At 39.3% G+C, this 27,011-nt stretch overlaps 1 protein-coding gene across 2 annotated transcripts in view; it reads right to left on the bottom strand.

Moving 5' to 3' along the window:
• ASCC3 (activating signal cointegrator 1 complex subunit 3) overlaps positions 1–27,011 on the bottom strand; it is a 246,412-nt gene that overhangs the window by 169,025 nt on the left and 50,376 nt on the right. For both annotated transcript variants that reach the window (XM_072998402.2, XM_072998405.2), the window contains exons 9-11: positions 22,038–22,238; positions 21,426–21,566; positions 614–778 (exon numbers count right to left, since the gene is read on the bottom strand). In XM_072998402.2, the coding sequence (XP_072854503.2) occupies positions 614–778; positions 21,426–21,566; positions 22,038–22,238 (507 nt within the window). The remainder of the gene's footprint in view (positions 1–613; positions 779–21,425; positions 21,567–22,037; positions 22,239–27,011) is intronic.

Here is a 27,011-nt window from a genome sequence, read left to right as displayed (position 1 = left end):
GCATAGTAAATGGCACTAGAGTAGGCCCATTGGACTAGTGGGGATTTGGTGAGTCAACTCTTCCATAAGTTAAGTTGATTCAAATGAACCGGCTCTAGTTATGACTTACTTTAGAATAGTGAGCTATAATTAAAATAGAACAATTTGAATGACTGGAAGGAGGAATTGACCCACCAAATCTCTACTGATTCAGTGGGCCTGCTCTAGTGCAACATACTACACAAAGCAACAAAGTTTCAGCCTATATGGTCAAAGTAATGTATAATAAAGCAACTTATTTATTTCGCCTTCGCGAATACATTAAACTTATTTATTTATTTATTTATTTATTTATTTATTTATTTATTTATTTATTTATTTATTTATTTATTTATTTATTTATTTATTTATTTATTTATTTATTTGCTTTTTGCCTCACTCATCTAGATTCAAACGAATCTATTCTGGGCGGCTTACAGTCTGAGCAATAAAAACAAGAATTAAAACAGACAATATCCAATGTCAAGGGCAACCTTTACCTTTACCTAAATGGCTTGGAGGCATAATTAATAGGGTAACTATAACCTTCTGATGTTGTGTTAAAATGTTTATGCAAAAAGGGGCTTGCACATACCTGACGTAAGGTGCGTGCTACTAAGCTTTCTAGCACGGGTCCTCTATCTTCATGGAGCAAGTGGACTTCGTCAAGAATAAGGAGTTTTACAAGCTGGGAGAGAGCTACATCTCCAACACTTTTTCTCGTCACGACATCCCATTTTTCAGGAGTGGTTACAAGCATCTGACAAAGAAAAAACACAAAAGAAATTAGAAGTGTTATCAAGAGATTTCATTTCTGTTTCCCTGTTTCTTTTCTTTCTTTCTTTCTAAAGATGCTATGAACAAGCCTGTGAAACATCACAGCTATGTCTCTATATCCTACAATCACTTAATTGGTGAATAAGTTCCATCTTAGTGCCAGCCTACAGACAAGTAAAACTACACACGACACTGGAAGATTTGTGCAAGGGTGGGCATTTTCCTCTCTGTGGCAAACATAAGGAGGGTTTGTGAGTTGTGAGGATTTCCTGTGACTCACATGGGTTCATGGGGAAATGAGTTCCAACAAAGGCTGCCTACATGGGAATCCTCATGACTCACAAAGATGTGGCTGGACACTTTTCAGAGGGTGCAAAAAAGTGGCATGGGAATGGCATGGAGGTAAGAGGGCTGCTCTACCTCCTGCTATTTGACAACTCCCTGGCCCATAATTCCCCCTTAGATCTATGGAAATTTGGTGAGTCAACTCCATAAGTGATAACTGATTCAAATGAGCCTACTTGAAGGGTGACTTACTTCAGTACAGTAAATCAATGGAACTTACAGAGGAGTTTGATTCAATGTGCTCAGTCTAATAATTTGTCATGTTGCTTGTCACTTTTCTGTCACATTTTTGTGGCTTTGAGAGGAAAAAACTGTTTGTGCTAACTGAATGAGAAAGGACTTAAAAATCACCATCAAAATGTCTTTTAAAATGCTTTCTAAAAGTAAGTAGAAACCATTACATCAATAAAGGAACTTCATCCTCACAAAATGCCGTTTGTGTTGTGTTGTGTTGTGACAACGTATGTTGTCAAGTTGCTTATAATTTAGGAAGACAACATTCTCTTTTCCTGCTGCCTTCAACTCCGTTGTACTTTTGTTAAAAACAAAGACATGGGAAATAGTTCATTATGTACTTATGTTGCTTGCAACCAATGTTTCTAGCTTCTGTTATTGCGGAGTTTAATGAAACCTTTCAGGAGTCCAGAGTATTCCTGAGTGTTTACTACGTGGTTACTTCTTACTGAGATTTAAGAGAGGTTATTTCTTGCACATTTTCATCTCTATAGCAGAAGTGATAAATCACTGACCTGAAAGTAATAAATCTCAGATTTCAAGGAAATGTGAAAACACTACCTTCCTCTTTCTATAAACAGAAGAGCCAACCAAAATCCATTAAAATATGACTTTGTGTATAACTTCAAATTCAGGAGTTATACTGCAAATAGTAAAAAGCGAACAATTTTAATCAAACTTCAGTATTTTACAGAAGCTGTGGGTTTAAATGTTAAACATAAGGGCAAATGTGTTAACATATTTTCTCTGAATAAGATTTATGCTTATTAATAGCTGGTTTAAGATGGAATTCTTGGTGTACCTGAAATGGTTTATTCTGGTTAACAAATTTATTCATTGTGATAATCATAAAACTGTGGCCATATACACAGTTTTAGCTGCCTCAGCCTATGTGAATTAACACATACCAACAAGAAATGGGTTGGTTAGTTTTTTGTGGATATTTTAATAAATTGCTTGACCACCATCTGAGCCGCATTTGCCTTATCTTATGAAATGTTTACAGATGTTGCAACAGTCTTTTATGGCAGATGAGAGAAGAATTATCTTGCTTTGTCCCAATTACTATATGCATTTCTCTTTCTTTATACATGTTCTTGCAACAAAACTGCAGGAAAACCAATACATTTATTAGACCACTAAAATCAAACATTCAGCATGACTATTAGTTTTCTCATGCTTCAACTATGGTCTTTAACGAACCCCTTGACACTCTCAATAATATGTACAACTGGAATTTATAAACTATCATCACACCCTTACAGAAGCAACTTATTAACACTCTGAAATGAGCCATGTCAACCACAAAAATTAGCAGCTGTAATATTCGTAGAACATTAATTAGCAAACTGTGCTGAAACATATTTTGCAATGCATACTAATAATTTAGAGGTGTGAAATGCTAAAAATGCAAACTACTTAATTAATTTGCCAAAGCTAAACTGGTACTGCTGGGATCACGTATCCTCTTTGTGCTACAGTCAGTCTGCCACAATTTAAAACAAAAAACAGATACTTGTTTCCCCACTCTTCCCTTTCAAGTTTTAAAATGTTTAGACACATTCTGCATTAAGTATAGTGCTCCTTTATGGCTCCACATTGTAATTAAAAGTTGCTGATGGCACTCTAAATAACAATGAGAATTAAAATGTGGAGTTTCTGTACACTGTTACACTGAAGGCAGTGTGAACATACTGCACACAGCTGCTGCACAATTTCCAGCCTTGAATTACAATAGGACTCTTGACATAAACACTACTGGGTAAATTAAGAACTGAGACAGCACAAGGGCTTAATCCAAAATCAGAAGAGCAAATATGAAGCAAATAACAATAGGGAAATTACCCGCCCCATAGTGAAACAGCACGAGTTTGCTTTGCTCTGAAATTAGAAAAGGGCCAAGATAAAGCAGTGCACTTTGATATCCAAGGCCAGCAGAACTTAGACTTCTTTCCTCTCTTTCGTTGCTGAAGCCTGTTAAGTTCCCTCTCCTACAAACTTGTTCAAAGCGGTCCCCAGCCTTTTGGAACAGAGTTTTAGGGTGTGTGGTAGGCTACAGAAGGGAGGTTCAGTCCCAGTGGAAACAGTGCAATCTGGCGATTATCTACTGAACTCTAGCTGGTAATATACTGTTTATTTTGCCTAAAACACAAACAGTCTAGTCCTACAGTCCAACTGTTCACAGTATTGATCGCTCAGGCATGGAACAGGTGAGAAATGCGCCTACTCTAGTCATAACCAGAGTAGGCCCATTTGAATCAAAGAGAACATATGGAAGAACTGATTCACTAAATCCTCATTGAAATAAAGTTTTCAAGATGCCATAAATGTTTTTGTTTTCAATTTTGCTATATATGCTGCTGCAGACTAACCTGGAGACTTCTTTAAAAATTATAGTTCCAAGATGCTCTCATTTTAGGATTGTGGAAAACAACTGGGGAAGAAGCCTTGAAATGTCTTTTTAGAGGTGTGCACCTTTTTCACAAGTCACACTGCAAAGCATTTTGATTTATATCACTATTGCACCACTTCAGTTCGCTCAGCACAAAAACAGCCAGTGTCACTTTTGCTCAACGAACTAGAACTCATGTAAGACATTTCAGGCTGGCTTTTGCACTAGGTTACAACAGAAACCAAAAATGGGTTAACTGTCAATACTTCTATTGTCAACTTACATTCTTCTCTGCCCATGTAACCCCTGAACTCAGCAGTTTCTAGATTATCATCAGAATCTACCACAAATGAGTTTTATCACTGGGAAGAAAAAACTGAATACACAAAGAACTGTACTTCTTGCTATGCTAAAAGACAGTTATCAAACCTGAAAAATATATCAGGGAACAAAATCCAACATATAGACCTTTAAAAAAAGATTTAGGCTTCAATGCTATATAGGCATATGTCTATAGGAGTAGTAAGTCATATTAAACTAACTTCCAGGTGGTAGTTGGAAGCAAAAACAGTAACGAACTTTGTGGTACGCTAAACATCAAGAAGGGCAGTGCCAAAGAATGCTCCAACTACCATACAATTGCACTCACTTCACACACTAGCAAGGTTATGCTCAAAATCCTCCAAGGCAGGCTTCAGCAGTATGCGGACTGAGAACCCCCAGAAGTACAAGCTGGATTTCAAAGGGGCAGAGGAACTAGAGACCAAATTGCTAACATGCGTTGGATTATGGAGAAAGCCAGATAGTTCCAGAAAAACATCTACTTCTGCTTCATTGACTACGCATTACACGAGTTTCAATGCATTCCAATGGGGAAATCATTTTCGCATGACGATGATTTCTCTAAACAGCGATTTTCACAGAATGGATTATCATTGTCATGCGGAGCACCACTATACATCATGCGAAGGGCCGGACTGGAGGAATCCCAAGCCAGAATTAAGAAAGCCGGAAGAAATATCAACAACCTCAGATATGCAGATGATACCATACTGATGGCAGAAAGTGAGGAGGACTTAAAGAACCTCTTAATGAGAGTGAAAGAGGAGAGCGCAAAAAACGGTCTGAAGCTCAACATCAAAAAAACTAAGATCATGGCCACTGGTCCTATCACCTCCTGGCAAACAGAAGGAGAAGATAATGGAGGCAGTGAAAGATTTTACTTTCTTGGGCTCCATGATCACTGTAGATGGGGACAGCAGCCACGAAATTAAAAGACGCCTGCTTCATGGGAGGAAAGTGATGACAAACCTAGACAGCATCTTAAAAAGCAGAGACATCACCTTGCCAACCAAGGTCCGCATAGTCAAAGCTATGGTTTTTCCTGTAGTTATGTATGGAAGCAAGAGCTGGACCATAAAAAAAGTCTGACCGCCGAAGAATTGATGCTTTTCAATTGTGGTGCTGGAGGAGGCTCTTGAGAGTCCCCTGGACTGCAAGGACAACAAACATATCCATTCTAAAGGAAATCAAGCCTGAGTGCTCACTGGAAGGACAGATCCTGAAGCTGAGGCCCCAATACTTTGGCCATCTCATGAGAAGAGAAGAATCCCTGGAAAAGACCCTGATGTTGGGAAAGTGTCAGGGTGAGAGAAGAAGGGGACGACAGAGGATGAGATGGTTGGACAGTGACATTGAAGCTACCAACATGAATTTGACCAAACTCTGGGAGGCAGTGGAAGACAGGAGGGCCCGGCGTGCTCTGGTCCATGGGATCACAAAGAGTCGGACACGACTAAACGACTAAACAGCAACAACAAACATCAACAATTTTTATATGATCTAAGCTTTTGTGGACTACAGGCCACTTGTATCTCATGAATTAGGCTTCAGTCCAAAAACACTTATGTCAAACAAACTTTTTAGGCTTTAAGTTGCCTCACAACTCTTTGCTGTTTTCATTGACTTAATTATCCTGTATTCTGAATAGATTTACTATCATTTTAAGAACAGTATTTTGCCTCTTGGAATTTTAAAGTTTAGCCAATGTTAAGCTTTTGTTAGGATGGAAACAAAAAACATGAAAGTAACAACTTCACTCAAAACAAGATGCTATGAGAGATCTCTATAATAACTCTGATTACTAAAAGGAAAATTAAAAGTTGTGTTATATTTGTTTTTGCTTAATGTAGACACTAGAATAAGCTAAAAGAGCATCTATATAAAACTGATTAAAGGATAGAAGAATAATTACACTTCACTTCCAGTTTCATACAGAAGAGCTGGTGCAGTCATCAGAAGATCCTAAAGCCAAAAATAAACAAACAAAAAAAGACCCATGGACCGCTTCTTTCAGTGATACACCACCACACCTATAGGCATTACAGTAGTCAAATCTACAGTAGTTCCATCAAGGCATGGTTCACTGGGTCTCACTTTGTCTGTCCAAGCAGAATCATAGCTAGCATATCCTAAACTGACAAGAGACACTTCATGCAATGGAGAAAATCTCATAATGTATTAAAACTATAATTGTAGCCCAAACTTTTAAAAAGCAAAACACTGGAAGTTCTATTTAGATTCAGCATCAAACTAGATAGGAAATGTGTATCTCCCATTTCAACTAGAAGAGAAAAATCATTGTTTTTAACTATTTAGCAGACAACAGATAATCTGCTGATTATCTATTGTCAATGGATTGGCATGAATGGATGTAGCATTGTACTGCCAATAGCTGCAAGAGAAGAGAATGAACCCGAGAGGCCATGATGAAATGGAAGAGTGAGGAAATAAAGTTAAAATGTGACTTCTCTTAAAAGGTTTACTTGTTCAAATGAGTAGAACTAAACTAACTAAATCTTGTAGTAGTGTTCTTAACTAACAGTATAATATTCAGCAAAAACATTCACAGCTGAAAGTAAAAAACAAAGGACAAAGGCAGAAACAAGTGCAGAGAGGAAGGATAGCAAAGAGACTTCAGTGCAATGTGTATTATGGTTTCTATTAATTACTGAAAAGTAATTTTAAAAAAGAAATTTAAAAATTACTGAAAAGAAGAAACATCAAAACATCTGCTGTTTTTTTCAAGGGTAAGATAGTCTGATTATCCAAAGCAGAATTTCAGCTACCAGACAGAAAGAAGTAAACAACTCATGTACTTTGTAAAATTCAATATTTATATAGTAAAATTGATGGTGTGTACATTTAATAATCTCCTAAAAGTTTAAACTGAGAGTTATTCCATTTTTGTACCCTACTCTTCTTTGCCTTTTTTGCTTTGATTTGCTTCAGTAATCATGGATATGCTCACCTTTGATATATTACTGTCAGCTTTGATTGTTGTGAATAAAGCCCTTAATTAGGTATGCCAGCTTTCAACAAGGCTGTTTCACAGCACACAGCATAAACTTGCTCACATTTTTCTCTTCTTTTCTTCATTGACTCCCCATTTTACAAGAAGATCATTACTACAGGAAATGGAACTAATTAAATGTATCCTGAGATATATTTCATGATCATTATGAAATATCTATAGGCAACTATAATGAGGAGACATACATCCTACTAGTATGGCAAGATGGACATAAGAAGCAAACATTTCAATTTTTATGAACCACACTTCTGATCTCTGAACTGGTTTAGAGCATCATCTAACTGGCTTGCTTCAAATCAACCACAGGTAAGACAACACAGCTTGCTGCTTTTTTCACACTGCTCCTTATTCATGAATGCTGGGAGTGCTGTCATACATTCTATATATGGGTTCTTCTGCCTATTGAATGAAAACATTTAGACTTGCTTAAAAAAACGAGGCCACATTCTGTTGACTTTGGCTAAAATGACAATATTTTAATAAAGCAAAATATTTTGCTCTCTTCCTTGTAGCTGCACTGGAGCGGGAGAACAGTTGCTCAAAAGCACAATTCCCTTCACAACACAGTATAGTTCCTTTAGCTTACAGGGCTTCCTCAAAGTGTGAAGCCTACAATATGTAAGGGTGGAGCTTCAGCTAAAAATCTGTACAGTCATTATTCTGAGCACCATAAGAAAACTCATTACAGTGGTGCCTCACTTAGCGATGTTAATCCGTTCCAGAAAAAACATCGCTAAGTGATTTCATCGCTAAACAATATGAAAAAGCCCATAGGAACGTATTAAAATACATTTAATATGTTCCTATGGGCTAAAAACTTAAAGCGAAATTCCTCCATAGCGGCGGCCATTTTGGGTGCCTCTCAAGCGAGGCAAAACAGCTTTTTGCTTTTTTGTTTTTGCGGCGGCCATTTTGGAACCGCCGATCAGCTGTTTAAAAAAGTTCACTTTGCCATGATTGCTTCCCCGCGATCATCGCAAAGTGAATTTTAGCCATAGGGGCCATTGCTAAGCGATCGCTCCAGCAATGGCCAAAAGTCCATCGCAAAGTGATTTCATCGCTCAACGAAGTGATCGCTAAGTGAGGCACCACTGTATTGTTACTTTTCAGATGGAAACATGCATCTTTCTTGAAGTGCTTTTAGTCAACAACTAGAAGCATCTTCATACACACACACTATACTATGAGCTATGCTGTATTACAACACACCTCTCTTTTGTTATCTCCAAGTGACAGCACTTAATTATTATAATTCTGTATTCAGAGAACTAAGGCTACAAAAACTAACATAAAAACCTAGGCTGTAACTGGAAACACATGAAGACAGTGTGTTTAAACATTAACTGCTACTAAGGCTGCTAAAGAAAGAGACAGCAAGCTCCCACCCCACATAGACCCCTCTGAAATTCTTTAATTCAAAAGCAAAGCAAAGTGTGCTGCTTATATACCACCTCAGAGCACTTACAGCACTATCTGGACAGTTTAAAAATTGGAAGGATAGAAGGCTGAGTCAACCTTGAGCTGGCTACCTGGGATTGAACCCCAGGTTGTGAGCACAGTTTTGGCTGCAGTACAGCAGTTTAACTACTGTGCCACGAGATCTTGTGATTCGTAATTCAATTCCAAAATGCACCTGGTGGGTTACCACAGACCATTCACATCTGATGTCTGCTACTTCTGAACCCTATCCCTATTATCCTTCCAATGCCTCCATTTGTTCTTCTGAGTAGCTAAGCCCCCACTAGAGCAAGTGTTCTTATTTTTGTGATAAATCCCTAAAAGGCAAAGGATGTACAAGTTCAAGACTAATTGTCGCACTATCTGCCCAAGTTAGCAGAAATGAAATGAAATGAAGACCTGGCATTTAAAGAGATTCCAGGACAAATCTGAAAAGGCTCTGCAAGACAGTGTTACTACAAAACAGCTTACTGAGAAAAGGCCAGAACTTGGCATCTGCAGTCTCATACATACAAGTACCGTATGTACAACGTTACTTCCCCAAGACATACCACAATTCTAAGCACCATGAGAGAAACGGAGGAGAATTAATGAGCCATAATATGATGGTTAGGGTCCAAGCAAAACATTTTCAGCATCTTTCTACATGCTATCTTCTAATTTTGAAGAATAAATACTGTTTGTTTGTTTTGCTGTTATCCCTTTCTGAAAATGTTCTGCAAATATAAATTACTGATATTAATCTAAACGATGTTAGGTAAACATTGAAAGAAAATGCATTTCGATTCAATGACACAATTTGATACTTTATCTTAAATTCACTTGATATTCAGTATACACTCAGTGAACAAGTGATAATATTTTAGTGGACGGTGATAAGAGGTGAAAACAGAAGAAGAGTTGCCAGGAAAAATAATCAAGCTACCCTATACAGCATTGCAAATATTGCCCCCTTTTTAAAAATAACAATAATAGCTCTTTCATGTTCTTTCTTTCTCTCCTCCCACCCCTGCTCTTTTCACTTTCTTCCTCCTTTTACCAGGCAGTAGGAAGTTTCTTAATTTTTTTCAAAAATCTATGACTGAAATACTATTGAGTAAGCACACATGTGTAACTTGATATTACAGAAGCTGTAGTGCTCATCGCATCAAGGCAGAAGCACCATCCACAACGTACTTCTGCAAGCATATTGAGCAACTGGTCAAAATGGGAACTACATGATCAACAGCACAACTGACTTGCACAATCGTTGTTTGGGTGGAACACACAGCAGATTATGCATATTTATAATGTTACGTTACACCTGAACAAACAGGACTCAAATCTGCAGCTTTTCTCTTCAATAGTATTCTTTCTTAGAAGAAACATTATTGTTCGCCTGCAGGTGACACTGTTGGATCAGTCCATGCAAACAGAAAGGCAAAAAGCTGTATTTCTTCTCAGATATGAACAAAGACCAATCCATATGAATGGCTTGAGCAAACAAGTAGCCATCTGCTATTTGTCCACTAACTCATAAGTCCACTAACTAATAAAGTAACAAACAGGAATGTAAAACTGGCCAAAATCTTTTTTGCACACTTATGAATCAGAAATCAGATTACATCATCATCCAATGGTGATAATATTTAATTAAAATTCATTAAAAGCTTCCTATCCCACCCACCACAACCTTTCAGGCTCCAATGCTCCCTAGGGTTCCATTTGGCCGTGTAGAAACCTTTGGAACCTGTGGAATGGGGAGAGACATTAACATTAAAATATCACTGTCGGATCACCATTGCTGGGATCAAGACTGCTAACAGTGTTTTTTAATGACTCCCAAAAGTGTCCCTGGGCAAAACAGAGCCCTAGGGAGTTTTGGAAAGTGAAAGGGAGAATAGGAAGCTTTCAAATAGTTTTAATTAAATATTACTGGCACCAGATCATGATATCATCTGGTTTGCACTGTGTTGACACTGCAAACAGCATTTTGACCATCATGGCTTATACATTTCCAAAATATTTCTCAATCTACCCAGCACTACTTTTATTTATTCAAACTGTTTTTACTCCACTTTTCTCTTTAAAAAGGACCCATTACAGTTTACAGCATTAAAAGAAAGAATTAAAGCTAACAATAGTAAGTAAACAAATACCAAAGAGGGTCAAACAAATACCATACTAAAAATGGTTTAAAAAACAACACAAAACACATTCAAAGCAGTAAGGTACAACAATTCATTTTAAAAAACCCTTTCGGACAGTCAGTCACTAAAGGAAAGCTTGCCTGAAGAGAAAGGTTTTTGCTTGTGGAAGGACAGTAAAGATGGGGCCAGCCTGGTCTCCTGTGGGGACGCTCTGGCCAGTAGTGGATTTTCGGATTCTCAAGCAGCCAGTTCTTTCTTCCTCAACATTTGCTACCTTTACCATTTCACTGATTAAACCTGAGGCCTTCTTCATGCAGTAGATATGATTCATCACTGAGAAAGGATCCTAATAAAGTACAATGGCAGTGTTTCTTAAAACCATAGTGATGTTGGAAGGGGACTATAAGGCCATCAAGTCCAATCCCCTACTCGATGCAGGAATACAGATCAAAGGATATCTGCCTGGGGGTTGTCTAAGTTTCCCTTGAATGCCTCCAGTGTTGGAGCACTCACCACCTCTCGAGGTAATTGGGTCCACTGTCTTACTGATCTAACAGTTAGGAAGTTTTTCCTGATATTCAATCAGAATCTGGCTTCCTGTATTGAGCCCATTGTTGAAGGTCCTGCACGCTGGGATGATCGAGAACAGATCCTGCTCCCTCCTCTGTATGACAGGCTTTCAAGTATTTGAAAAGTGTTATTGTACCACCCCTCTGTCTTCTTTTCTCAAGGATAAACTTGACCAGTTCTTTCAACCTTTCCTCATAGGGCTTGATTTCCAGCCCCCCGATCATCATCGTTGCCCTCCTCTGAACTTGTTCCAGTTTGTTGGCATCCTTCTTAAAATGTGGTGTCCAGAAAGGGACACAATATTCAAGGTGAGACCTAACCAGTGCTGAATAGAGGGGAACTAGCACTGTGTGGGATTTGGAAACTATACTTCTGTTGTAGAAATGTAGGCATCCTTCAGTCTCAAGAGACTATGGTAATGTGCTCTGTATGGAGGACTTGGAACAGCATCTAGTGTGGCTGAGAAGGCCAATTCGGAAGTGACAATCCATTCCACACTGAAGACAAATACAATCAGTCCCCTGTGCAGCTCCCTGATTTTGCTGCTTTCGGGACTACTTCTTTGCCTTGGCCTGCTGGACAAGGGTATCTTCAAATTGGGAGAGGCCATGATGCACCGCCTGCCTCCAGGCTGAACTCTCAGACGTCAAGGTTTCCCATCTGTTCAGGTCCATTCCTAAGGCCTTCAGATCCCACTTGCAGATATCCTTGTATCTCAGCTGTGGTCTCCCCCTGGGGCGATTTCCCTGCACTAATTCTCATACAGGAGATCTTTTGGAATCCAACCATCAGCCATTCTCACGACATGCCCAAGCCAACATAGATGTAGCTGTTTCAGTAATGTATGCATGCTAAAAATTCCAGTTCATTCTAGAACTACTGTATTAGGAACTTTGTCCTGCCAGCTGATACTAAAGATACTTCTGTTAATGCAGCCTAAAATAGCATTTGCCTTTTTTGTAGTCACATCACACTGTTGGCTCATACTGTATTAAGCTTGTAATCTACGACAATTCCATAAGAAGAGCCCTGCTGGATCAGGCCAAGGGCCCATCTAGTCCAGTTTCCTATATGCCACAGTGGCCCCACCAGATGCCTCTGGGAGCACACGAGACAACTAGATACCTGATACCCGGCCCCTACATCTAGCATTTTGAAATAGAGTGGTGCCCTGCATAGCGACGATAATCCATTCCAAAAAAATCGTCGCTATATGGATTCGTCGCTATGCGGGGCAAAACAGCCCATAGGAATGCATTGAAACCCCTTCAATGCGTTCCTATGGGCAAAAAACTCACCTTAAAGCAAAAATCCTCCATGCGGCCGACATTTTTGCTGCCCGGTATGTGAGGAAAGGGCGCGAAAACACTGCGGGCAGCCATTTTTTCTGGCGGCCATTTTGGAACCGCCAATCAGCTGTTTTTAAAACATCGTTATGTGATAATCGGTAAGCGAAACCCTTACCGATCATCGCAAAGCGATTTTTAGCCATTGAAAACATCATTATGTGATCGCTTTTGCGATCGCAGAAACCTCATTGCTATGCGGATTCGTTGTTAAACGAACCACTCATTATGCGGGGCACCACTGTAGCTTCCTTCTAAGCCTGGAGATTGTACATCTTCATCATTGGTTGTAACATGCAATAAACTTTTCCTCCAGAAATCTGTCCAATCCCCTTTTAAAGGAATCTAGGCCAGATGCATAGCAAGCTTATGCTCAAAATTCTCCAAGAGAGGTTTCAGCAGTATGTGGACCGAGAACTCGCAGAAGTACAAGCTGGATTTCAAAGGGACAGAGGAAATAGAGACCAGATTGCTAACATGCGCTGGATTATGGAGAAAGCCAGAGAGTTCCAGAAAAAAAATCTACTTCTGCTTCATTGATTACGCAAAAGCCTATGACTATGTGGACCACAGCAAACTATGGCAAGTTCTTAAAGAAATGGGAGTGCCTGACCACCTCCTGAGAAATCTATACATGGGACAGGAAGCAATAGTTAGAACTGGATACAGAACAACTGATTGGTTCAAAATTGGGAAAAGAGTACAACAAGGCTATATAGTGTCCCCCTGCTTATTTAATTTATATGCAGAATATATTGTGCGAAAGGCTGGGCTGGATGAATCCCAAGCCAGAATTAAGATTGCCGGAAGAAATATCAATTACCTCAGATACGCAGACAATACCACTTTGATGGCAGAAAGTGAGGAGGAATTAAAGAACCTCTTAATGAGGATGAAATAGGAGAGTGCAAAAAAAATGGTCTGAAGCTCAATATCAAAAAAACTAAGATCATGGCCACTGGTCCCATCACCTCCTGGCAAATAGAAGGGGAAAATATGGAGGCAGTGACAGATTTTACTTTCCTGGGCTCCATGATCACTGCAGATGGTGACAGCAGCCACAAAATTAAAAGACACCTGCTTCTTGGGAGGAAAGTGATGGCAAACCTAGACAGCATCTTAAAAAGCAGAGCACATATTCAAAGCTATGGTTTTTTCCAGTAGCGATGTATGGAATTGAGAACTGGACCATAAAGAATGCTGAATGCCAAAGAATTGATGCTTTTGAATTGTGGTGCTCAAGGAGACTCTTGAGAGTCCCCTGGACTGCAAGGAGAACAAACCTATCCATTCTGAAGGAAATCAAGCCTGAGTTCACCCTGGAAGGACAGATCCTGAAGCTGAGGCTCCAATTATTTGGCCATCTCATAAGAAGACTCCCTGGAAAAGACCCTGATGTTGAGAAAGAGTGAAGGCAAGAGGAGAAGGGGACAACAGAGGATGAGACAGCTGGACAATATCATCAAAGCTACCAACAGGAATTTGACCCAACTCCGGGAGGCAGTGGAAGACAGGAGGGCCTGGCGTGCTCTGGTCCTTGGGATCACGAAGAGTCGGACATGACTTAGCAACTAAACAACAACAAAGGCCAGATGCCATAACCACATCCTGGGGCAAGGAGTTCCACAGACTGGGTAAAGAAATATTTTCTTTGGTCTCTTCTCACTCTCGCAACACTCAATCTGAGTGGATGTCCCCTGATTCTGGTATTATGTGAGAGGGAAAAGAGCTTCCCTCTATCCATTTTATTCCTCCTCTCCATAATTTTACATGTCTCAATCAAGTCCCCCCTCAGATGCCTTTTCTTCAGACTAAAGATCCACAAATGCTGTAGCCTTTCCTCATAAGGGACGTGCTCCAGCCCAGTCATCATTTTAGGCGCCCTCTTCTGCACCTTTTCCAGTTCCAAGATGTGTTTTTGAGGTGTGGCGACCAGAACTGTACACAATACTGCAGGTACGGCCTTACCAGCCTTTTGTACAATGGCATTATAATGTTGACTGTTTTACTTTCAATCCCCTTTTTAATGATAGATACCTAACATAGGAATGGCCTTCTTCACTGCCGCCGCACACTGAGTTGATACTTTCATTGAGCTGTCTACCAGCACACCAAGATCTCTTTCCTGATCTGTCACCGAAACCTCAGGACCCATTAACTGATAACTAAAGTTTTGATTTTTTGCACCAATGTGCATTACCTTACATTGTCCTATACTGAAACGCATTTGCCATTTTGCCACCCATTCTCCCAGTTTGGAGAGATCCTTCTGAAGCTCTTCACAATCCCTTGAGGTCTTAACCTCTCAGAACCTTTTGTGCTATCTGCAAACTTTGCCACCTCACTGCTTATCCCTTTCTCCAGGTCATTTATGAACAAGTTGAAAAGCACCAGCACCTCTTTCCATTGTGAAAATTGCTCAATGACACCTACTCTCTGTTTCCTGATACTCAACCAATTCTTAGTCCATAATAGGACCTGCACTCTTATCCCCTGATTGTGGAGTTTTCTCAGCAGCCTTTGGTGAGGGACCATGTCAAAAGCCTTCTGAAAATCCAGATATATAAGATCCATTGGTTTGGCTGCATTCGAAGATCCTTCTCGCTTATAGTATCGCTGAGCCAGGTATCCCCATCTTGTAACTGTGCATTTGGTTTCTTTTTCTGAGGTGCAGTACTTTGCATTTATCCCTGTTGAGTTTCATTCTGTTGTTTTCAGCTCAGTGTTCCAGCCTATCAAGATGATTTTGAATTCTGTTTCGGTCTTCTAGGGCAGCGTTCCTCAACCTTTTGGGGACCGCAGACCAGTTGGGGGATGCGGACTCTGTGCGTGGGGGTGGGGTGGGGGCACTCCCGTGCTTGTGGGGTAGTTGCTGCACTCGTGGAGAGAGCATGTCGTAAGCCACCCAAGCATGACACACCCCTCCATGAGCACGACACACCCCTCCGTGAGCATGACACACACCCCGTGTATGCGTGCAGGGGACGGAGGTCCATCTCTGTGGCCCAGTTCCAGGAACTCCACGGACCGGCACCGGACCGCGGACCAGAGGTTGGGGTCCCCTGTTCTAGGTATTAGCTATTCTGCCCAATTTTGTGTCATCCACAAATCTGAGAAGCATTTCCTCTACTCCGTCATCCAATTCATTAATAAAAATGTAGAAGAGCACCAGACTCAGGACTTAGCCTTGGGGTACCCCACTTGCTACTTCCCTCTCCGTTGGAGAAGGAGCCATTAACCATCAGCCTCTGAGTAAGATTCTGTGGCCAATTGTGTATCCACCTGGCACTTGATCTATCCAGCCCACACCTAATTAGCTTGCTAATCAGGATATTATGGGGCACTTTGTCAAAAGCTTTGCTAAGTCAAGATATACTATGTCCACAGCATTCCTGTCTATCAGGAAGGTTGCCCAATGAAAAAACGAGATCAGATTAGTCTCACAGGATTTGTTCTTGACAAATCTGTATTGGCTTCCAGTTATTACTGCATTGTTTTCTAGGTGCTTGCATAGTGACGCTTTATAATTTGTTCCAGAATTTTCCTCGGCTTGACATCAAGCTGAGTGGTCTGTAGTTCCTAGGTTCCTCCTTTTTGAAGATAGGGACATTAGCCCTCCTCCAATCCTCTGACACCTTACCTATAAATAATAAAATAAAATATTTCCCATGATTTCCAGAAAATAATGGGCAGCGGTTCTGAGAGTTCTTTGGCCAATTCCATCAGTATTCTCAGATGCAATTCTTCCGGCTCTGAGGAGCTGAACTCATTCAAGGTAAAAAGGTATTCCTTGACTATTTGTTTCTCAATCTCCAGGTGCAATCCTGTCCCCTCTACTTGCACTTCAGATTTGTCTGGAGGTTTACAGTCTCTCCTATGGGAAAAGACTGAGCTAAAATAGAAATCGAGCACCTATGCCTTTTCTTTCTCATCTGTTATCATTTTTCCATTTCCACTGAGTAGCTGTGCCATTAATTTTTTTCTTTGTCTCTTCTTTGAACATAGCTGAATAATGGTTTTTTATTCCTTGTAGTGTCTCTAGCTAATCTCAGATCATTATCAGCTTTTGCTCTCCTAATGCCATAATGCATTTCCTTGCTAAAGACTCTTCCTTCATGACCTGGCCTTCTTTCCACTTCCTATACATGTCTTTTGTTTTGTTTTCATGTCCTCCCTGAGCTTTTTGTGAAGCCACACTGGCCTTTTTTTTTTTTTTGCTGATTTCCACCTTTTTTTCCTTTAGAATTTCTTTCTTTAGAAACTCATACCCTTCTTGGACTCCTTTTCTTGTTAGGATCTCCTGCCATGGGACCTTACTTACCCTTGTTCTGGGATTATTAAAATTGGTCCTTTAAAAATCCAGCTACACTCTGCTTTTGTTTCCTTTCAAATCAAGAATTCTAGTAGAATATGGTCACTCTCACCCAAAGGTCCCCTTACTGTCACTTCCTCCACCAAGTCACCTCTATTGGGTAGAATCAAGTCAAGGATAGCTAGTCATCTTTTTTCTTTCTCCACTTTTTGTAGGAGAAAATTATCAGCCACACAAGCTGGGAATTACTTGGAAGGGCCATAATGTGCAGAATTTGCCCCCCAACATATATCTGGATAATTGAAATATCCCATCACTACTACACCGTGTCTCTTTGAAATCCTTGCAATTTGTTTTTCAAAAAAATTCATCTGCTTCCTCTCCTTCGTTGGGTAGCTGGTTGTAGACTCCAACTACCATTTTCCTTTTGTTTTTTGCCCCAACTAGATTAATCCAGATGCTCTCAATAGGACACCCACTCTTGCACATACCTAAATAATTCCAAAATACTCAGGGGGCCCAAGTGAGGTTTGGGAGTCACATATTCTTCCTAACTGTTTTTGCAACCCTTACTCACCCCCACTTGCCACAGCTGTTAACACAGTAGGCCTCACAAAATTTGCATACATGAAAAAGAAATGCAGAAGATTATCTTCAAAAAGGCATTTTGGAGTGGGTGTATTTCCCCAACATGGAGTTCTACCCTAAAGACAAAATTTACAATGAAGTGGGAAGTAACACTTTCTTCTGGGGCATATAAATCACTTTATTCTGAAGAAAAATCCATAAGGGGATAACTCAGCATGAGACAGGGAAGACTTCAGATTACAGAAATGATTGCATATGAAAAGGATGTTCGCTCCCTAAAGAGAGCTATACATTTTTATAAGTATCTTCAACTCTGAACAGCACTATCAACCTTTGGTTACATTGTACTACATCTGACAAAGATAGGTAGACATTTTTATATTTCCATTTGTAGTTCGTTTAAGAGGGGAAAGAATCTGGTTTTAAATAGGGCATACCTTTATGCCTTGTGAATAAAAGAAATTACTTTTTAGCACACCTGCCACTGAGACATGTTCGAAGAGTCTTCTCAGCAAAGAAACAGAACAGACTTACTCTTTATCCATAACAGATCCTTGATGTCTCTTGACATTGTTACATATCTCAGTACAAATGTTGATCAAAAGCAAATATTCTTATCCTTAACTTGTGCAGGTGTGCAAAGTGCTCAGTATTATTTTTTTATCTAGTTAGGATGAAAAAATATACATGTATTGTTGAAACTGCTTTTTCTTTTCAAATATAATACTTTTAACAAGGTGCTTTTCTTGCTCATGTCAGGCTTTACATTTGCCACAATTTTACTTTTGTCTTTTTGGGAACCTGCTCTGCAAATCATGACAGTGTATCCCCTTTGCTTCCAGCAGCTGCTATTCTTGTCCATATGTCTTTATCCCAAAAAGATCAGGAATTAGAAAAAAAACAGCTTGTAAGAGACCACAGGAGCAAACTATATACCTGAGTTGCAAATTGCTCTCTCCCGATACAGCAACAGAGCATACTGTACTATGAAATTGCCAAAGCACGGATGGTCAGGGATGGGAGGGAGCATACGTAGTTGTGTCCATCTTTCTGAGCATTTGAAAGTAAACAGACTTTTAATGCCTGCAGACTTCATCTTGTGTGTGTTTAATGCATTCCTAATCCACAAAGGTCACATGTGGGCAGTTCCCATTTTCTATCATGTGCCAGCATTTGAAAGCCACTACTTTTTATGTCTAATGACAAAGAGAAGAGAGATGAGAAATCAGTGTGTTTGTCCTAAATATAGAGATGTATAATGGAAGACATACATGGGGTAGCTCCATAATTCTGCCAGGAATGGTACCCAATATATTTGGACACCTATTTGGAGAATGTTGCCCCAGGCTGTAGCTGTTCGTCTGCCAAAGTGGAACAACATACTCAGTAACTATTTTATTTGCAGCTGGTGATTTAGCAAACCATATACAATTCTATTCCTGCTAGGAGAACCAAGCAGCACTGTGACACAGCAATCTAACACCATTCTTGGATAGACTGTATACCACCTTGTGACACTCACAAGCCCCTCTCAGCTGGGTTGGCACTTTATTCTAGCACGCAGGAATTCCTGTCCTCACATCTGACCCTGCTACAACCTGATCAGACACCCAGTATGATCCTTCACCCTGAAGTTTCCTCTGGGCCTGTTGTCCAATCTTCACCGTGAGGAAAATCTTTATTTAAGCCTTTTGTTATGACTCAAAGCCTTAGGTAATGCTGCCACCACAAATTCCTCAACTGGAACCCTTTTAAAGATTTATTTTTGTTTCCCTTGTTTCCGTCTTTGTTTGAGCTGTGGCCAAAACAAAGAGTTGTTTGAGACATAAGAAGTGTTTTTATTTTCATAAAAGAACAAACTGCAAAGTACTGGAATGACACACTTTGAAAACAGTATACTCTTGTATACTCAAGTGAATGGGTTCCTTTAGGTAGTCAAGCCATCTAGTATTTTGTCTTCCTTTTTTCTTACTGCCATCGACTTTCCTGGGTATTATTGCCTTTTCCAGACAATCCTGTTTTCTCATGATGTGTCCAAATCAGGACAACCATACCTTCACAATTTTAGCCTGATAGTTCAGGCTTGATTTGCTCTAGGACCACTTGTTTGACTTTTTGGTTGTCCAGGATATCTGCAAAGTTCTCTTCCAGAACCATATTTCAAATGAATGAATGAATGAATGAATAAATAAATAAATAAATAAATAAATAAATAAATAAATAAATAAATAAATAAATAAATCCCCTGTCAGCTTTGTTTACCATCCAGATTTCACACCAGTACACAGGGATTGAGAAATCAACAGTGTGGATGATCTTGGCCTTGGTCTTCATTGACACATCCTTTTCGAATTACTTCACTGTTGCCCTTTTGAGTCTCGGTCTTCTGATTTCTTGGCTGCAGTCTCCACTAAGACTAACTCCAGACTTAGAGCATTTTCTCATCTGGCCCCAAAACTATGGAATTCCCTTCCGCAATACCTTCACGTGGAACCAAAGTAGGACAAATTCAAACAAGACATAAAAACCTACTTGTTCAACCTGGAACCATAGGGGTTGACCATGGCAGTAGGCAATTATTGGGATGGAATTATTGTACTTTAATTATTATACCATGTTTCCTCAAAAATAAAGACAGGGTCTTACATTAATTTTGCTCCAAAAATGCAGTAGGGCTTATTTTCAGGGGATATTTTATTTTTTTCATGTACAACAACCTAAATTTATTCAAACACAGTCATGTCATCTTCTTCTAGTTGCTGCACAATGGTAGAGGGTGGGTTTCACTGAACTAGGGCTTATTTTTGGGGTAGGACTTATGAGCATCCTGAAAAATCATGCTAGGGTTTATTTTCAGGCTAGGTCTTCTTTTGGGGAAATGGTATTGTTATTATAGCTATTTTGATTGTTTGTTTATTGCCTTATTGAATGACACCACATTTGCAGGATGTTTGGCATACAGATCCAGGTGTTGCCTTGTCTGTTGATGTAATGGATCACTGTCATGCTGCCGGATGTGAACTGGAGAACTTGGCCATGGATGACTAATTTAAATGCTGTTAAAGCCTTCATTGCCACTAGCATTATTTGCATGTTTATATATAGCTGAGACTCCACATCCAACAAGTGCCCATGAAGGTCTTTACCTCCAGTTTTTTCATCCTTGACAGGTGAAGGCTTGACAATATTTACAGGTTTGCGTATCACGCTGCTTCCCAAAACAGGATGTACTTGTAGTGTCTTGTCTGCTTCCGGTATCTTTGCAAGAGGAAGCTCTCTTGAACAAAGGTGTTATTCCCATGGATTAGGGTGGTGGTGGTTTGAAATGGAGGCAAGAGAAGAAGAGGGCTAAAACTGACTGGTAGTAGTGGTGGTTTAGGTGGAGAGAATGAAGGGGAAAAGGATGATGAAGAAGGATAGAAATGTTTACAAGTTGGGAAAAAAGGGTCCAGTCAATGAGAACAAGTAGAGCAACTCTAAAACAGTGCTGAATAGTCAGCAGAAAAAGAGGAACTGAGGTAAGTGGAGGGAATTGCACAATCATATGGGTTGGGATGGCTATGGCCCTCACCAAAACTCAACAGCTTAGCTAAAAAGGTTTCAAAACAAAGCTGTGCAGGCACAGAAATCCTACAGGTACGGTCCACAGAAATCACGGAGAACAATAATACTGTCGTCTAATACGTTATATGAAATGTTACTGTGTCCATAATTTTCTCTGGCAGAGAGGCTGCACAGTAAGAAGCCAATGCTATTGTCAAGAAAGCAACCCTGAAAACCAGTGTTTTAAGATAACAAAGAATGCTTTCATTATTTTGTTATATTAAATTGTTATGCCACTGCCTGCATATATGTGTACAGTTATGCCTGCTGAGTAGCATACCTGAGTTCGTAGAATTTCACTTTTTGACAACTGCATATCTCCGGTCAGCTCCTTCACGGTAATGCCTAGTGATTCTAGACGCTTGCTGAAGTAATTTGTCATTTCAGCTGCCAGTGCCTTCATAGGAGCAACATAAACAATCTGCACAAATAAAAAAGACACACAGGTTTGACAAATGAGCAAAGTGTACAAAACTGTTGGCTTCAAAGCTACAGACAAAAAATATGACTCCTGATATTTAAAGCAGACTGGGGGCTGGGGACTGAAGAAGAGACCATAACATTATTATGTGCACAGTAGTCAGCAGTACAAGATAGTATGCAGCTATTTAAAAGATAATATTTTTTGATAAAGAACCCTTACAACAATTGATTCTACATCAAAGCCAAACACATTTTAAATGTGTTTCACATGTGTAACAAGATTTGCACAACATCAACAAAAGATACTGATGAGTAGTAATGAAGTAAATCAACAGTTGACATCTTTGGGTGACTTAAAGAAAACACAATATCCTTGAAAATTTCTTGAATCCATACACATGTGCTAAACTTTATAATAGTCTTTAGGCTGCAAAATATAAATCTGTCTTGTGTTTCATTAAATTCCTACCTTAAATTCATCCTTTTTGATCACTCCATGCTGCACATGCTGACGAATTTCATGCAAAACAGTTAACATGGCAATGTTAGTTTTCCCTGCCCCAGTGGGCGCACAGATTAGCATGTTCTCATTTGTGTTGTAGGCAGTTTCAAAAACAATGGACTGGATTCGATTTAATTTTTTCATACCTTTGAAAGCAAGCTGTCCAACCTGCAAGAAAAATCCAAATAAGAAGCATTTTAGTGAAGTAATTATAATAACTTAACTGTCCAGGAACCTTAGAGAACATGTAATTCATAATTACATATGGAAAAGGAACTGTGTAATTCAAAAGCATGGCTGTTTCTCTCTGCAAAAATTTCTTCCAGAGGAATTTGCACAAGTCCTAATTCTGTCTCGTTCTCTCCATAATATTCAAGTGACTAGTTCATAGTTATGGATTAAGGTAAAGGTAAAAGTTCCCCTTGACATTTAGGCCAGTCGTGTCCGTTTCCAAGCCACAGAGCCAGCGTTTGTCCGTATACAGTTTCCATGGTTACGTGGCCAGTGTGACTAGACACGGAACGCCGTTACCTTCCCACCGTGGTGATACCTATTTATCTACTCGCATTTTTACATGCTTTCGAACTGCTAGGTTGGCAGGAGCTGGGACAAGTGACAGAAGCTTACTCTGTTGCGTGGATTTGATCTTACGACTGCTGGTCTTCCAATCTTGCAGCACAGAGGCTTCTGCAGTTTAACCCGCAGCACCACCAGGTCCCAAGTTATGGATTACACCATCACTTTAATGCAGGTGAAATGCTTAATTTCATATTTATATAATTTTCTCTTCATTTTTTGTCTTGAAGTCCACTTACTGCCATTTGCCACTTCTTTTTCCACTTCACTGGCAGAAATACTCTCATAACCTTCCCTTAATTATATTCTGATTTCTTTTCAGATCTGGTACTTAAACTTGTCTGCTATTTTTACCAAGTCAAACAGATCCTCACTGCACTTCTTTATAACTTTGCATATGAGAAACTTCATTCTGCTATCTTTAGAGTTTTTCAATCTTTGAAAGGCATCCAAGGAGCTGTTTTAAAGATAAGTTACAAAGAAGTAAAAATTATGGGAATTTACACATCCAAAAACATGAAGTAACAAAACTCAGCACGGTAAACTGTCACTAACTTAAAAAAATAATATTCACATTAATATTCACATGAGACACAACTGGACCCAGACCTCATAATGTGCCAGGTGCCTCATTAGTTAGCAGAAATTCATGAGAGTGACTGATGCTGTTTAAGATATGCAGATGTACCGTATTTTTCCATGTATAAGATGCCCCCATGTATAAGATGCCCCTCTACTTTTTTAACCCAAAATTTCTTTCTTCACAAGAAAGGGGGGAGGCAGGGATCATCAAAGCACTTTGATGATGCCTGATTTCCCCCTTCCCTTTCTTGTGAGGAAAGTGCTTTCCCCCTCCACTTTCTTTACAAGGAGGGGGAAAGAAAGTGGAGGGGAAAAGCACTTTCCTCGCAAAGAAGTGCAAGAAAGTGGAGGGGAAAAGCAAGTGAAGGGGGAAAGCAGGCATTATCTATAATCATAGAACAAAACTATTCTTCCATTCATTTTTCTTGTTTTCAAATTCCAAATGCACAGCTATAGAAGGGATGAATAAAATTTGGGACGGTAATTTTTACATGCAACAGTCAAGCTGTCATCCAAAAATTATTCTACCATCTAGATGTTACTTTAGCTGCATTCTTCTATAGCTAAAGAACATTTTTTAAAAAGAAGAGTCAAGTCATAAGAATTGGCAGCTTTATACCCATTAATCAATACACAATTAACCTCAGCCACAAAAACATTTGCTCAGCCATGACCGTCCAAATGGGAAAGCTGCCAAGGGAAGGAGCAAAAACAATAGCAATTTTCAAGGCAAACCACTGGAAGATGCAATTTCTTTGTGTATTCTTGGTTTCTTTAGTATTTATTAAATAAAAATGCTATTAAAAACACAAATCTAAATTTAAGCAATGGTAATAGCAATGAAATCTGGAACACAAACCTACTGAAAAAAAAGGATTGGTCCATTCACTGAGAAAGACAAATATTAAAGTCAAAAAAGAGGGAAAGAAAGTGTCAGAATTTAATTACTATCTAGGTATAAGCACCTCACAGTGAAGATGTGAAAGCCTCAGAGAGGATAGAAAATTTTTGAGAAAGAAAGCAAAAACATTTTTTCTGTTTTCTTCCAGAGACAAATTTTTTATTTTGTCCAGTAGAAAAAACTGAAATTTGGGATAATTTAGGAAAACTTTCCGATGAAATATATTCTCTTGTGGAGCAAATCAAATACTTTTTAAGACATGGTCTTGCTCACTTAAAATATAGGAAGCTTTGTAGTAGACTATGTATGTTACTATAATGCACAAAATTGTGTTAAATGTCATTAAGTCACATCTAACTTATGGCACCCTTAAGATGGTTTAACAGGGTCTTGAGATATTTAAGGAATGGTTCTCTGTGTGTTTTGCACAGCTAAGCAGGGATTGAATCCAGGTCTCCTGGACCATGGTCTAACACTCTATTCACTATGCCACACTGGTTCTCAGAATTACTGGATGTACCTACTGTAGATATGTATCATCCTCAAATCTAAGATGTTTTCTTAGAAAAGTCATGGGCCCTAGAGGGAGGGATAGATAGACAGACGGACGGACGGATGGACGGAGAGACAAATAAATAGAAAGGGCTGGGGTCTTTCATTGCTTATAAACTGGAATAAGTAGTTTGCAATTCTATTACTATGCTATATGTTCATGATGTTATTTGTGTAAAATTGATTTTCATTGTTGTGAATCAATCTTTAGTATGTCTAGAGAATTGAATATAAGCACTAGCACAAATATCACTAGAGTGATGTAGAATCTATGATGTATTTAACTGCACCCGTACTTGGATAAGAAATGTCTAGCAATAGTGTTTCATGCATTGGTAATCTCTAAAACAGATTACCATAATACTCTCCATGTAAAGCTGCCCCTGAAGTCATTATGGAAAAATCAGCAGGTCCAAAAAGTGGTGGTCAGATTGATTTCTGGGACTAGTAAATTCGACCATATATTTCCCCAGTCTTGACCCACGTATGTTGGCTTCCTGTTCGTTTCCCTGTCAAAATCAAGCCTTTAACAATTTAGGACCTCAATACTTGTTGGAATGTCTCTCCCGCAATACAGCTACCCATGCATATACTATAATACTGTAGTGTTGATTTTAATGATGATTTGACATGTTGTGAACCACTCAGAGAGTGTTTGCAATCATGGGGTGGTGTACAAGTTGCAATAATAAAAAAACAAGTGAATAAACAAAGGCTTATTAGTGAGCATTCAAACAAAAATAACCTTCCTATTTCATCTTCTGTAATGTTCTTGCTTATCATGTTCCAAGGACACCATATCCTACATCAGCAATTGTTCAAGGAACAGATTTAAAACACAAACATTTCCCAGATGACTGTGCATCCTTTAAACCAGCTGTTTAGCTGGCAACCATTTCAGATTCTGTCATAAACAAAATCTAATCTACTGTATCTTCTCCAACCTTTATGAACTCGTAGCAAACCCATTTACTTACTTTCCTCTTGCTTAACTTGTCGTGCCCGCCAACAGTAATTATTAAACATAATTCCTGGCAATACATAAAACGGTGATACTCTAATGCAATAAAAACAGTTTTGATAAACTGTTATAAGAATTCTGTCACTTCAGTCCCTCAGATCTGAAAAGGATCCTTTATCTGCAACTAGGAAATAATGGTTCAGCTATGTCCACAAATATTGTTTGTGACATGGCAGCATGGAAATCCTCTCCCCCACCCCACATTCTGAACATGATGTATAAATACGTACAATGTTTCAAATCATTATTTTTGTATTGTGAATCAGATAAATGGATGGGTCCTTGGAACTCACAAACTCTCTGACACCAACTTTCTCCAGAGAGCTGAGAAAAATGAACTGATGAAGTAGGTTAGAGTGAGAGATAGCAACCTACTCACTGCATAAGTGGATATGTATAAGACTGCACTGTGGACATAGACATACATGAAAAATGAAAATTCTGGAATAAATCAAGACATGTTAGTCATGTATTCAGTTTCTAACATTGCCTCTAGGGGTGCCTCTAGCAGGGGTGAGCAAACCCCCAGGGGTGGGGAGCTGATCTTTCTCTGCTACCCATCATAGGCAGCACCCGCCACCATGCTGTCAATTTTGCCATTATAAAGTTTTGGCTGCAAAGTAGCAGCAATCCTCCTTCACCTGAAAAGATACACACGCACATGCACTGATTTAAAAGTGATGCTTACTTCCAAGAGACATGTAGTAGCACAAATAGGATTTTAAACAAGGCGTGCACTTCCCACACACTTTGTTTCAAAGAAAAACTCCAGCAGGAATTGCTGGCAACTGCCCTAATAGCTGCTGACAAGTCTTTCCTCCAGGATTTTGTCTTCGGTAATGGCAGACAATATAAAATTATCACCTCAGAATTCTGTAACTAAGAAAGAATGTGAAGCCATCTTTCTCACACCAGTCAGCGACTGTAGCTGATCCTTACATTGAATAAAATAACCTATGAAATAATTTAAAAAACCAATCATACCACAACTACTTCCATCAAACAGTATTTTGATGAATTGTTTATGTCAGCCAACATGGCATAAGCATCCATCAATTTAAATTTTAAAAAATCATTTTTTGATTTAATTTTTTTAATTAAACTTTTTTTGATTTAAATCAAATCCACCCTGCCAGCCAAGCAATGCCCAACAGAACTCATGTTCCTTGCTTGCTTGCTTTGTTCTTTGCTTCATGACATTACTGAGCCTAGCTGCCACATAACATCAGGTTTTTTAATGGAAAGCCTTTACTGGTAAACAGTTGCACTTCTGGATCATGACAGAACACAGTAAAAGCCAATTAGCTAC

Source organism: Pogona vitticeps, chromosome 1 (genome assembly GCF_051106095.1).
Source record: "Pogona vitticeps strain Pit_001003342236 chromosome 1, PviZW2.1, whole genome shotgun sequence".
Classification (NCBI taxonomy): domain Eukaryota; kingdom Metazoa; phylum Chordata; class Lepidosauria; order Squamata; family Agamidae; genus Pogona; species Pogona vitticeps.
The sequence above is the reverse complement of the archived record's forward strand: the minus strand, read 5'-3'. Positions and strand labels throughout refer to the sequence as shown.